The sequence below is a fragment of the Leucopleurus acutus genome (genome assembly GCF_964270905.1).
Source record: "Leucopleurus acutus genome assembly, chromosome: 4".
Lineage (NCBI taxonomy): Eukaryota > Metazoa > Chordata > Mammalia > Artiodactyla > Delphinidae > Leucopleurus > Leucopleurus acutus.
In genome coordinates, this window is record NC_139146.1 from 106,898,892 (window position 1) to 106,914,174 (window position 15,283).

Genomic DNA, 15,283 nt, shown 5'->3' on the forward strand with positions numbered 1-15,283 from the left:
CAAGTCTGTCAAGAATTATGGACAGTAAACAAAGTATAATGAGTATTTTAAAAGAAAGTACAGGATATTGCTCTGTTTATCAAAAGAGACTATTATGTTTTTTCTTCTCTTGATAGTGCTACTGTAAACAACCTTCAGGCAAAAGTAGATGCATTAGAAAAATCCAACACTAAACTGACAGAGGAGGTAAGTGTTTTGGAAGTTTTTTGATTGACTTATAGAATTTAGTAGAGTGTATTAGTGGAAAATAATTTCTCTGGAGCCTGGAAATAAAGGACTTGACTTTTCAGATAATATCTACTATAGGACTCCTTGTTCTGACCAGGGATGGCCAGCTGGCTTATCTGAGGGGTCTCAGTTATCCAGTTGGAATATGAAGTCATAGAACCTGGGCTGATCAAATATTTTGCTTTCTTTTGTGAATGTTTTGCCTGGGCTAGCCTAGAGTTAATGTTTAGCAGGTAGCGTGATATTCATCATTTATTCATTCATCAAACAATTTGGGTACTACGTATGTGCCAGAGCTAGACAAAGATTTAGATCTGCCAGGCATTGATTTATGTGTGCCAGATTGGCAAGTTCCTGCCTTCAAGGGTTTTATTTTCTCCTTGGGGTGATGGGGTAGATGACATAAAGAACACGGGTCAGGAGACCAGTACTAATAATGAACTAACAGTAAACTGTGGGGATGTTAGCCTAGCAAAGATGTGGTTGCAGTTGACAATGAAATAACAAATATGACCCTATTATTTACTCTTTCATTGCCTCCATTTCTTTATCTATAATAACAACTCCATACCTAGCACATGGGGTTGTTGAAAGGAGTAATGAAGTAATGCAAGTAAAATCAGTTAGAAGAGTGCTTGGTGTAGCAGTTTACATGTCATGTGCTCCTGAGCAAGTAAGTCACTTGACCTCCAAGAGGCCCAGTTCCCTAACTGGCAAATTAGAGTGTTTCCCCTTTTAGCTCACAATTACCCTGAAGATCAAGTAAGAATATACATGTGAAAACTCTTAGAAAAGTCCCTAAAATTAGAATAGAAAAATAACCTCATATTTTACTTCTGATGAATTTTTTCCCCCTAACTTACCAAAGGCTAAGCGACATATTTTTTTCTTCAGTAGCATTAGACGTTTCTATGAGAAACCTTAAATAAAATTTTTTAGGTGGCAAAGACTTTATCTTCTCTTTTTCAAATTATAACTATCCTGTTACATACAGTGAGAAAAATTTGGTTAAGTACAACAACATAGATGGACCTGGAGGGTATTGTGCTTAGTGAAATAAATCTGAGAGAGAAAGACAAATACTGTATCTTATTTAAATGTGGAATCTAAAAAATGAAACAAACAAATGAATATAAAACAAAACAGAAACAGACTCACAGACATAGAGAACAAACTAGTGGTTAACAGTGGGGAGGGGCAAGATAGGGGTAGGGGATTAAGAGGTACAAATTATTATGTATAAAATAAATAAGCTACAAGAATATATTGTATAGTATAGGGAATATAGCCAATATTTTATAATAACTTTAAGGTTATAATATATAAAAGTATATAATCTACATATTTTATATATATAAAGTATAATCTATAAAAATATTGAATCACTATGTTGTACACCTGAAACTAATATAATATTGTAAATCATCTATACTTCAAAAAAAAATTTTGGTCTAAAATAAGCAAGTTAAAGCACTAGTCAGGAAACGCTATCTAATCAGATTTTTTTCAGAAGGAAAAAATCATTGTTCATTGTTATGACTTTAAAACACCTTCCATATTACTCAGTTCTGGGGGCTTTATTTTTGGATGTAGATTTTTAAATTATATTAAAACTTTAATTTATTGATATGACCCTTAGAATTTTATGCCACAAGGCTTTGGAAACATTCTGCAGAGCAGTTTTCTACTGTGATTCTACTGCTGTTATATTGAGGCAGTGGCATATTAATTAAGCCTGCTCTCCAGAGCTAGACTTGAATTTGTGTCCCAGGTCTGGTGCTTGCTAGCTTTCTGATCCTGGGCCAGTTACTTGAGCTCCTATTCTTTGGTTTACTTATCTGTAAAATGGGGATAAGAAGAAGAAGAAGATTTTTGTACAAATTAAATGATTTAATGCATAAGGGACTAGACTAGTGCCTGACACATCATAAGCACTCAGTAAATATAAATTTTATTCCCTCAGTCACAGGACTTGTGTTCTTGGTCTAAACATATCTTACCAACAATATTAATTTATTCGTTTACTTATTTATCTTACCAGTAAGATTTATTTTCTTAAAGCTTTGAACTTTTAGAGATAGGAAAGCACTGTGTGTAGACTTTATAAAGAGCAGACAAGGCTAATAAGTTCTGCCCTCTCTCATTTCCATCTATTTTGGATTTAAAGGGACCAGTAAAAAACAAAACAAAACAAAAAAGACCTCTTTTCCCCTCCTGAGTTCTGAACCAATATGACAAAATGAGAAGAACTGAGCAGATGAAGGTAAATAAACATCCACTTTATGTTGGTAAAGCTGACTTAGAAAGTGCACTTGGATCTGCAGTCGTCACTTGTAATATTTTCTCTGATGATGAGACCTTGGAAGAAGCAGTCCAAGGTGCGCTTGGATCTAGAGAGCAGACCCGTCTGCCCAGAGTTACTTCTTTACGCATTTTAGGCCCACAGAGCAGAGAGAGAAATGGGCTGCCATACCTGCCTCTAGAAAGCTTGCCTGAGCCTGGCTCCTCTGTACTTACATACTAGAACAGGAACCAAGCAGAGATGACGAAAAGGGAGACTAGCCTGGCTGAGAGGAGTCTGCTCAGTTCCTTTCCTAGCCTCCTTCAGGCACCTTCCCACTCTCTATGGGAACTGAGCTCGGTAGGTGCAGAGGAGAGCGTTTCCACCATACTCTTCCCTCCAGTGGAATAGGGTTATAAACATTTCCCCTAGAGATACACTGCCAATAACATTACCTTGTCTTTGTAGGTGCTGAAAAGAAAAATCTCTTTAATGCTTAATGGCATCTTTTAGAGTGAGAACTTTGGAATTCATTTCTTACTCTCTTAAAAATTATATGTAGGGACTTCCCTGGTGGTCCAGTGGTAAAGAATCCACCTTACAATGCAGGGAATGCGGGTTTGATCCCTGACCAGGGATCTAAGATCCCACATGCCGTGGGACAGCTAAGCCCGCGTGCCTCAACTAGTGCCCACGTGCCGCAGAAACTACAGAGCCCACCCGCTCTGGAGCCTGGGTGCCACAACTAAAGAAGAGAAACCCACACACTACAACAAAGAGCCCGCACGCCACAATGAAAGATCCCGCATGCCACAAGTAAGACCCAACGCAGCCTACAATAAACTAAATACATAAATAAATAATAAATAAATCTTTAAAAAGAAAGTTGAACATTTAAAAAAAAATTATCTGTTAAAGGTTTTATGGAGGGTTTGTAAGATGGGTCCCAAGGCATGAGGTGACCTCTTATACATTTTAGAAATAGGTTTTTTTCAGGAGACCTTCAAGATGGTGGAGGAGTAAGATGTGGAGATCACCTCCCTCCCCACAAATACATCAGAAATACATCTATATGTGGAACAACTCCTACAGAACACCTACTGAATGCTGGCAGAAGACCTCAGACTTCCCAAAACCCGTGTGGCTGACAGGGTCTTGGTGCTCCGGCCAGGTGTCAGGCCTGTGCCTCTGAGGCAGGAGAGCCAAGTTCAGGACATTATCCACCAGAGACCTCCCAGCTCCATGTAATATCAAACGGCGAAAGCTCTCCCAGAGATCTCCATCTCAACGCTAAGACCCAGCTCCACTCAACAACCAGCAAGCTACAGTGCTGGACACCCTAAGCCAAACAACGAGCAAGACAGGAACACAACACCACCCATTAGCAGAGAGGCTGCCTAAAATCATAGTAAGGTCACAGACACCCCAAAACACACCACCAGACATGGTCCTGCCCACCAGAAAGACAAGATCCAGCCTCATCCACCAGAACACAGGCACTAGTCCCCTCCACCAGGAAACCTACACAACCCACTGAACCAACCTCACCCACTGGGGGCAGACACCAAAAACAATGGGAAGTACGAACCTGCAGCCTGCGAAAAGGAGACCCCAAACACAGTAGGTTAAGCAAAATAAGAAGACAGAGAAACACACAGCAGATGAAGGAACAAGGAAAAAACCCACCAGATGAAATAAATGAAGAGAAAATAGGCATGCTACCTGAAAAAGAACTCACAGTAATGATAGTAAAGGTGATCCAAAATCTTGGAAATAGAATGAAGAAAATACAAGAAACGTTTAACAAGGACCTAGAAGAACTAAAGAGCAAACAAACAATGATGAACAGCACAATAAGTGAAATTTAAAATTCTCTAGAAAGAATCAAAAGTAGAATAACTGAGGCAGAAGAACCGATAAGTGACCTGGAAGATAAAATAGTGGAAATAACTACTGCAGAACAGAATAAAGAAAAAAGAATGAAAAGATTTGAGGACAGTCTTAGAGACCTCCGGGACAACATTAAACACACCAACATTTGAATTACAGGGGTCCCAGAAGAAGAAGAGAAGAAGAAAATATGTGAAGAGATTATAGTTGAAAACTTCCCTAATATGGGAAAGGAAATAATCAAGTCTAGGAAGCGCAGAGAGTCCCATACAGGATAAATCCAAGGAGAAACATGCCAAGACACATATTAATCAAACTATCAAAAATTAAATACAAAGAACAAATATTAAAAGCAGCAAGGGAAAAACAACAAATACAGGGGAATCCCCATAAGGTTAACAGCTGATCTTTCAGCAGAAACTCTGCAAGCCAGAAGGGAGTAGCAAGACATATTTAAAGTGATGAAAGGGAAGAACCTACAAACAAGATTACTCTACCCAGCAAGGATCTCATTCAGATTCAGCGGAGAAATTAAAATCTTTACAGACAAGCAAAAGCTAAGAGAATTCAGCACCACCAAACCAGCTTTACAACAAATGCTAAAGGAACTTCTCTAGGCAGGAAACACAAGAGAAGGAAAAGACCTACAATAGCAAACCCCAAATAATTAAGAAAATGGTAATAGGAACATACATATCAATAATTACCTTAAATGAAAATGGATTAAATGCTCCCACCAAAAGACAGACTGGCTGAATGGATACAAAAACAAGATCCGTATATGTCGTGTCTACAGGAAACCCACTTCAGACCTAGGGACACATACAGACTGAAAGTGAGGGGATGGAAAAAGATATTCCATGCAAATGGAAACCAAAAGAAAGCTGGGGTAGCAATTCTCATGTCAGACAAAATAGACTTTAAAATAAAGACTATTACAAGAGACAAGCACACTACATAATGATCAAGGGATCAATCCAAGAAGAAGATATAACAATTGTAAATATTTATGCACCCAAAACAGGAGGACCTCAATATATAAGACAAATGCTATCAGCCATAAAGGGGGAAATCAACAGTAACAGTCACAGTCATAGTAGGGGACTTGAACACCCCGCCTTCACCAATGGACAGATCATCCAAAATGAAAATAAATAAGGAAACGCAAGCTTTAAATGGTACATTAAACAAGATGGCCTTAATTGATATTTATAGGACATTCCATCCAAAAACAACAGAATACACTTTCTTCTCAAGTGCTCATGAAACATTCTCCAGGATAGATCATATCTTGGGTCACAAATCAAGCCTTGGTAAATTTAAATTTAAGAAAATTGAAATTCTATCAAGTATCTTTTCCAACCACAATGCTATGAAGCTAGATATAAATTACAGGAAAAAATCTGTAAAAAATACAAACACATGGAGGCTAAACAATATACTACTTAATAAACAAGAGATCATTGAAGAAATCAAAGAGGAAATAAAAAATACCTAGAAACAAATGACAATGAAAACAAGATGACCCCAAACCTATGGGATGCAGCAAAAGCATTTCTAGGAGGGAAGTTTATAGCAATACAGTCCTACCTCAAGAAACAAGAAATGTCTCAAATAAACAACCTAACCTTACACCTAAATCAGTTAGAGAAAGAAGAAAAAAAAAACCCCAAAGTTAGCAGAAGGAAAGAAATCATAAAGATCAGATCAGAAATAAATGAAAAAGAAATGAAGGAAACAGTAGCAAAGATCAATAAAACTAAAAGCTGGTTCTTTGAGAAGATAAACAAAATTGATAAACCATTAGCCAGACTCATCAAGAAAAAAAGGGAGAAGACTCAAATCAATAGAATTAGAAATGAAAAAGGAGAAGTAACAACTGACACCGCAGAAATACAAAGGATCATGAGAGATTACTACAGGCAACTATATGCCAATAAAGTGGACAGCCTGGAAGAAGTGCACAAATTCTTAGAAAAGCACAAACTTCGAAGACTGAACCAGGACGAAATAGAAAATATAAACAGACCAGTCAGCAAGCACTGAAATTGAGACTGTGATTAAAAATCTTCCACCAAACAAAAGCCCAGGAACAGATGGCTTCACAGCCGAATTCTATCAAACATTTAGAGAAGAGCTAACAGCTATCCTTCTCAAAATCTTCCAAAATATAACAGAGGTTGGAACACTCCCAAACTCATTCTACAAGGCCACCATCACCCTGATACCAAAACCGGGCAAAGATGTCACAAAGAAAGAAAACTACAGGCCAATATCACTGATGAACATACATGCAAAAATCCTCAACAAAATACTAGCAAACAGAATCCAAGAGCACATTAAAAGGATCATACACCATGATCAAGTGGGGTTTATCCCAGGAATGCAAGGATTCTGCAGTATATGCAAATCGATCAATGTGATAAACCATATTAACAAATTGAAGGATAAAACCCATATGATCATCTCAATAGATGCAGAAAAAGCTTTCAACAAAATTCAACACCAATTTATGATAAAAACCCTCCAGAAAGTAGGCATAGAGGGAACTTACTTACCTCAACATAATAAAGGCCGTATATGACAAACCCACAGCCAACATCATTCTCAGTGGTGAAAAACTGAAACCATTTCCTCTAAGATCAGGAACAAGACAAGGTTGTCCACTCTCACCACTATTATTCAACATAGTTTTGGAAGTTTTAGCCACAGCAATCAGAGAAGAAAAAGAAATAAAAGGAATCCAAATCAGAAAAGAAGAAGTAAAGCTGTCACTGTTTGCAGATGACATGACACTATACATAGAAAATCCTAAAGATTATGCTACCAGAAAACTACTAGAGCTAATCAATGAATTTGGTAAAGTAGAGGGATACAAAATTAATGCACAGAAATCTCTTGCATTCCTATACACTAATGATGAAAAATCTGAAAGAGAAATTAAAGAAACACTCCCATTTACCACTGCAACAAAAAGAATAAAATACCTAGGAATAAACCTACCTAAGGAGACAAAAGACCTGTATGCAGAAAACTATAAGACACTGATGAAAGAAATTAAAGATGATACAAACAGATGGAGAGATATACCATGTTCTTGGATTGGAAGAGTCAACATTGTGAAAATGACTATACAACCCAAAGCAATCTACAGATTCAATGCAATCCCTTTCAAACTACCAATGGCATTTTTCACAGAACTAGAACAAAAAATTTCACAATTTGTATGGAAACACAAAAGACCCCAAATAGCCAAAGCAACCTTGAGATAGAAAAACGGAGCTGGAGGAATCAGGCTCCCGGACTTCAGACTATACGACAGTGCTACAGTAATCAAGACGGTATGGTACTGGCACAAAAATGGAAATATAGATCAATGGAACTGGAGAGAAAGCCCAGAGATAAACCCACCCACATATGGTCACCTTACTTTTGATAAAGGAGGTAAGAATATACAATGGAGAAAAGACAGCCTCTTCAATAAGTGGTGCTGGGAAAACTGGACAGCTACATGTAAAAAATGAAATTAGAACACTCCCTAACACCACACACAAAACTAAACTCAAAATGGATTAAAGACCTAAATGTAAGGCCAGACAGACTATAAATCTATAAAACTCTTAGAGGAAAACATAGGCAGAACACTCTGTGACATACATCACAGTAAGATCCATTTTGACCCACCTCCTAGAGAAATGGAAATAAAAACAAAAATAAACAAATGGGACCTAATGAAACTTAAAAGCTTTTGCACAGCAAAGGAAACCATAAATGAGATGAGAAGACAGCCCTCAGAATGGGAGAAAATATTTGCAAATGAAGCAACTGGCAAAGGATCAATCTCCAAAATATACAAGCAGGTCATGCAGCTCAATATCTAAAAAAACAAGCAACCGAATCCAAAAATGGGCAGAAGACCTACGTAGACATTTCTCCAAAGAAGATATACAGATTGCCAACAAACACATGAAAAGATGCTCAACATCACTAATCATTAGAGAAATGAATATCAAAACTACAAGGAGGTATCACCCTCACACCAGTCAGAATGGCCATCCTCAAAAAATCTACAAAGAATAAAGGCTAGAGAGGGTGTGGAGAAAAGGGAACCCTCTTGCACTGTTGGTGGGAATGTAAGTTGATACGGCCATTATGGAGAACAGTATGGAGGTTCCTTAAAAAACTGAAATTAGAACTACCATACAACCCAGTAATCCCACTCGTGGGCATATACCCTGAGAAAACCATAATTCAGAAAGAGTCATGTACCACAATGTTCATTGCAGCTCTATTTACAATAGCCAGGATATGGAAGCAACCTAACTGTCCATCGACAGATGAATGCATAAAGAAGATGTGGCCTGTATATACAATGGAATATTACTCAGAAACGAAATTGAGTTATTTGTAGTGAGGTGGATGGACCTAGAGACTGTCATACAGAGTGAAGTAAGTCAGAAAGAGAAAAATAAATACCGCATGCTAACACATATATATGGAATCAAAAAAAAGAGAAAAAGGTTCTGAAGAACCTAGGGGCAGGACAGGAATAAAGACGCAGTCGTAGAGAATGGACTTGAGGACACAGGGAGGGGGAAGGGTAAGCTGGGAGGAAGTGAGAGAGTGACATGGACTTATATACACTACGAAATGTAAAATAGATGGCTAGTGGGAAGCGGCTGCGTAGCACAGGGAGATCAACTCGGTGCTTTGTGACCACCTAGAGCGGTGGCATAGGGAGGGGGGAGGAAGACGCAAGAAGGAGGAGATATGGGGATATATTTATATGTATAGCTGATTCACTTTGTTTTAAAGCAGAAACTAACACACCATTGTAAAGCAATTATACTCCAATAAAGATGTTAAAAAAAAAAGAAATAGGTTTTTAAAATTTTTTTTTGGCTGCGATGGGTGTTCATTACTGTGCACGGGCTTTCTCTAGTTGTGGCTACTCTTCGTTGTGGTGCATGGGCTTCTCATTGCAGTGGCTTCTCTTGTTGTGGAGCGCGGGCTCTAGGCGAGTGGGCTTCAGTAGTTGTGGCTCGTGGGCTCTAGAGCGCAGGCTTAGTAGTTGTGGCGCACAGGCTTAGTTGCTCCGCAGCATGTGGTCTCTTCCTGGACCAGGGCTCGAACCCATGTCCTCTGCATTGGCAGGCGGATTCTCAACCACTGTGCCAGCAGGGAAGTCCAGAAATAGATTTTATAACTAAATATAATTACAAGTTATCCATGAGGAGACCCTTGAGGTAAATAATTGTAAGATAACATTGTGGTACTGAAAAAATGTTTACACTAAAAGCAGTAATAGGAGATATTTTTTATTTTTATCTTTAAAGACATTTCTCCTAAGTTCCCTATAAGAACATTTTTATGGGGCTATAGATAGCTTTCTTTCCTTCTAAGAATAGCTAAGCCTGAAAATCATGTCCTAGCAGATCATGAATTATCTTATCCTGTGTTTAGTGAAAGAAAGATAACGATTATTTTTAAAATTTTATCAACAGCTTGCAGTTGCAAACAACAGGATTATTACCCTGCAAGAAGATATGGAACGAGTTAAAGAGGAAAGCTCCTACATATTGGAATCTAATCGGAAGGTTAATCTTACTGGATTTATGAAATATTCCCAGAGAGCATGTCATGTGTCATGTTGGGGGGGGGGCTGCCTCCAGAGGACCACTTGGTAGCTGTGAGCATTTGCATATGTTAAGTGCACCGTTTTCACTGAGGCTCCAGGCACAATTGAGTGAATGGCAAAGGTTATGGGAGGGGCTATGTCCCTTCTCCTACAAACACTGCTTGGCTTCACCGCCACCCACATCTGTTTAGAGACTTCAACAAACAGTCTAATTCGATGTCTTGTTTTTACATACTAATGATTTGTATTATATTTAAGTGTTCTACTATATTAAATATACCATTATTTTTAGACCATGTTACTGTTTTGTGAAAAGTGTTTATCTGATATCACTGGGAAAGAGTTACCATATAAATGAATTTTCTAGATAACTCAATCCCTTAAAGTATAGGGTTGGTTCCATAACATCTTATGGAAAAGCCCAAACGACCTTTATGGCCAACCCAATACCAAACTTTTTATATATGTCTAAACAGATATTTTGCAAACCTTTTGTATATTGTACAGTTCTAAGCTTTCTTAAGTGGAGGATGTAATTGAACACATTTAGCCCTTTATGATGACTGAATATCATAATTATCAACATTGGCAATTCTGTACTGAGTTATAACGGTGCTACTTTGGTGGGGGTCGGCTATTGAAGTTGATAGAGCTTCTAGCTTCTGAGCTTAAATATTGCCAGATTACTGTGGGTGGTTTTTTCTGCCTTTTATTTCACTGGCATCTATTGCTTCTTACTGCTGTTAGCATTACTCTCTCTAGAAAGGTCTCCCTACTTATCCTAATGCTTCTAACCTGCTGTGACCTAGGAATCCAGAAATCCAGTTATTAACATTGTTCTTAAAGAGTAAGCACCTGGGCTCTGAGTGGGGACCGACATGAGTAATATGTTTGCCTTTAATGCATGGACTTTGTAAAAACAACTGTGACTACTCAGCATTTTCTGATGAGCTACTCATGTTTAGCTCTGATCTCTCTGTATGGGTGGAGACACCAGATGTGAGGATCTCTGGAGTAGGACTACATTCCTGTTTGAACGTTTGGCCCAATTTATAGTTTACAGTAAATGCTATTTTGTTTTCAGAGGCTGATTTTTTAAGACTTCTACCACTTGGTTTGGTAAACTATCTTAGGACTTTAAACAAAATGGAAAGAAACTCCCAATTTGGCTTAAGAATACTTACTAAACTTCTTCAGTTTTTTTGTTGTCTTCGTTCATTATCATACATGTTTAGGTATGATCATTTCCCTTACTAAATAGCAGTGCTAGTGTCCACAAACTGTATACATTCTTTAAATCCTTAAATATGTACTATTTTATTTATCTTTTCAAGGGCCCTAAGCCAGACAGAACTTCAGAAGGGCAAGCACTGAGTGAAGCAAGGAAGCACTTAAAGGAGGAGACACAACTACGACTGGTAAACTTTGCTTAGGTCCTAATAGTTCAGGAACACATTAAAACCTAGGGGCTTTACCTCACAGATCAAGAAATATCAGTAGTGTTCTAGCAAATTTTATGGATCCTATGAAATAGTTTCTCATTCTTTTAACCCATATTCCCTACAGTGCTTCCTCAGTCCTTTTTCTGAGCATTCTCAACAGCCAATGGAATTTTACCTATTTTAATTTTTAACTTATTTTTGCTTTTATAGTTTGTGTTGCAAAAACATTAGGTATATAGAACCTACTTTTTTCTTTTCTTAATTAATTAATTTACTTATTTATTTTTGGCTGTGTTGGGTCTTCATTGCTGTGCGTGGGCTTTCTCTAGTTGCTGCGAGCAGGGGCTACTCTTCGTGGCGGTGCTCAGGCTCTAGGTGCATGGGCTTCAGCAGTTGTGGCGCACGGGCTTAGTTGCAGAACCTACATTTTTAAACTATGCTATCTCCCCTCCTCACCCCGGCAAAGATATGTCTCCTTGGATTGGGTAGCTCCTCTTCTCCTTAAGAATCATTAATTTAGAATTGTACGCTTTTATTTTTAGTTGTTATTTCTGAATTTATTCTTGTTCTTATACATAAACAGAAAAATGTACATCAGTATTAGTCCTAAGATATTTTTAGAAATTAAAAAAAAATATATATATATATATATATAAAAGAATGTGTGATAAGGACTAATACTCCTATAATAGATTTTATCCAAATATTAGTATATTAAATACACCCGTGGTATTAGTACATTAACTCTTCCTGTAATTTAGATAGTATGACAACCAAATAATCCCCCTCCAATAATGTCTCTAACAGCAGGGAGAAGCCTAAAAATAAGGGGTGATCTGATTTGTAGTTTGTTATAACAAGCAGTGTGTAGAACAGAATTTCAGGTTATTTTATAATGTTACTTTAACACTATTTAACATGTTATTTAACATCCTTGAAATATTTATCATTTTCCTTCTATGTGTTTGTGGATTTGATCTCAAAATACTTTCCATAAGGAAGGTCCTAGAAATAATGTATGTCAGCATTTTAAGAAGCAGTCTGATTTGTCTTCTGTCATGCTAACCATGTACAGAAGAGTGCCTCAGTTAAGTGGCAAGTGAAAAAATTTTACATAAAATTTTCCACATTCTCGTACCACATTAAGATAAATGTTCATTAAAAGAGAAAGAAACCAAGCAAGTAGGCAAGGTTCTGAATGTGCCCCGGGCACAGCATGGATGCAGAAGAACCTCAGGTCTTTGTACCCGTGATCATCCAAATAATGTTGCAGTAATAATGGTTGAAACAAAAATACATCTCATGATAAATGAATAGAAAAATTCAGTTAGCCGCTATATTTAAAATAGATAACCAACATGGACCTACTGTATAGCACAGGGAACACTGCTCAATATTCTGTAATAACCTAAATGGGAGAAGAATTTGAAAAAGGATAACGTGTATACGTATAACTGAATCACTTTGCTGTACACCTGAAACCAACACAACACTGTTAATCAACTATACTCCAATATGAAATAAAAATTTTTTTAAAAACTCAGTTAGCCATATTGACCATTCCCTGTAACTGAGATGTTACCTTGGGGACCCAAAGTATCTTTTGAGTTCCTTGGGCTCTTGAAAATGTCAGTAGCCTCCAAATGAAGAGAATTCCAACTGCTTCATTTTGTGCTGGCTGCTGTAACACTTAATATATATTTCTATAATAAGATGTGACATCAGTTGTCTGTTTTAATATCTAATGAAGTGACTCAAGTATTTTAGACATATTAGCTAGCACTATGTTTGGCCTACGGAGTTTTTCAGATTCGTAAATTATTGAGTAAATGGTACTGTAATTATCCTAATTATTATTCTTTTTGTTAATGTCTCTGTATTGAATGATAGCTTATAGCTGTTTTGCCAGACTTTATACCTGAGAGTTCTGGTCTACCTTGTCCTGTGGAATTTTGTGGTTTGCACTTAGTTGAGGAAAGAGAGAATAAGTTATTTGTTTTCCTTTCGGGGCAGGATGTTGAAAAAGAACTGGAAATCCAGATCAGCATGAGACAGGAGATGGAACTGGCTATGAAGATGCTGGAGAAGGATGTCTGTGAGAAGCAGGATGCCCTGGTGTCTCTGCGGCAGCAGCTGGATGATCTCAGGGCTCTTAAGCATGAACTTGCCTTTAAGTTGCAGGTAGGCTCACTGGCTCTCTAAAATCCCAGGGCTTCCCTCTGCCCCTCTTCTTCTCTAGAATCACACTTTAAATAGAAGAAGAAAGGGTCACATCTCATTTTGAGGCTAGCTACCAATAAACCACTTTAGGAATCGGTCTATCCTAGGATCCTGTATTGCTGTTCTGGAAAGTCATGGCCACTTTTTACATTGTAACTGGGAAAGAGAGTCTTTTTTATCCTATAAAATAATTTCTACTCTCCAGCCTAACTTGCCAACTGAGTTATATAGATAAATTGATGTACTTTCCAATGTTGATTTTTGAGACAAAACTGCATATAACAATACTAATCTTAAATGTTGCTTCTTGCTTTTTCTACACTTGGTAATTAACTGATATGCAAATACATGAGCATTTCTATTTCTCTAGTTCCCGCTTACCATTAGGTTCAAAAGGTATGTGTGATTTGTTTCAGGATTGTATGTTATATGCAAACATAAACATCACTCATAATTCTTTTCCATAACAGAGTTCAGACTTAGGAGTAAAACAGAAAAGTGAACTAAACAGTCGCTTGGAAGAGAAGACTAATCAGATGGCTGCTACCATTAAACAACTTGAACAAAGGTAAAAGTGCTGTTTCTTTAGTGAAACACTTAGGGCATTCAGTCCTGGACGTGAAGAGAATGCGTTATGCATTTGGCAGACAGTATGTGGGAATCTCCAAGCTTAACACCAGGCATGCAAGTAGAAAGCAAGCCAGTTAAATTTTGTTTTTTAAAGATGTCACTAAAAACCATTTTAGTGTCATGTGTTAGAGGAGGGATACTTACAAGGATGAAAGGACTTTTAAATCTGTTTGTGATTCTGTTACTGTTCATCACTCAGGTCTTTGAAGACTTTGGTGCTAGGTGATGGAGGGGTACTGAGGGCCCTTCTAATAACTGTAACCCCTTTCCCTCCTCTCTCATCTCCTTTTTCTCTCTGCTTTCTCCTGAATAGTTCTATAGCTTCTACTGTCACATCCCACCCACACCTCTTAGATCTGTCGGTCTCCCGCTCTGTCCTCAATCTGGAGACCAGTCTTGCATTTTCATCCCCTGACCAGTTACTTCCCACCAGTACCTACAATTCAATCTGCCCAGAGTACATCTTCTCCCTATGCTACTCTTTTCTCTTTCTGTCTGAAGCCACCATGTTCTTCCTGATGACTCAGCTGCCAAGAGAAATGGCTAAGGCTTGAAGATTGAATGAGCCGCGGCACCCATGGTCATTAAGCGTTGCCAGCCTGTGTTGCTACCTGTTAACACCCACTGATCACCCTTCTTGCACCTGAGCAAAACTAAACTACTTACTAGACATGCCTCCCATTTTCCCCATCCATGTCTTGCCTAATAGTTTCACCAATTAGAAATGCCCTTTGTCTTCCCACTTCCTTGTTCTTCAGATACATTTTTTATGTTCAAGCTTCAATGCCACCTACCCAAAGCTTCCTCTAACACTCCTTCCCAGCTAAAAGTAAACTGCGAATTTGTACTAGTTGGAATTCCCATAGCCTTATATCCATACCTATCTCTACTGCTTATAGCACTTCTGACTTTGTCCTACCTTATAAACCTTTATATACGTATCTTCTGATGAGA

General features: G+C 37.9%; 1 protein-coding gene across 8 annotated transcripts in view; it reads left to right on the forward strand.

Annotated features, from left to right (window-relative positions):
- The window catches only part of RUFY3 (RUN and FYVE domain containing 3), an 84,103-nt gene that overhangs the window by 55,839 nt on the left and 12,981 nt on the right, over positions 1–15,283 (forward strand). For 7 of the 8 annotated variants that reach the window (XR_014326174.1, XM_082838381.1, XM_082838385.1 and 4 more), the window contains exons 8-12: positions 117–186; positions 9,904–9,996; positions 11,372–11,455; positions 13,493–13,660; positions 14,170–14,267. Coding sequence is in view for 7 of the 8 variants with exons in the window: in XM_082838381.1 (XP_082694507.1) it covers positions 117–186; positions 9,904–9,996; positions 11,372–11,455; positions 13,493–13,660; positions 14,170–14,267 (513 nt within the window). In the remaining variant the exon portion in view is untranslated. The remainder of the gene's footprint in view (positions 1–116; positions 187–9,903; positions 9,997–11,371; positions 11,456–13,492; positions 13,661–14,169; positions 14,268–15,283) is intronic. The other variant, XM_082838382.1, reaches the window with a different exon arrangement.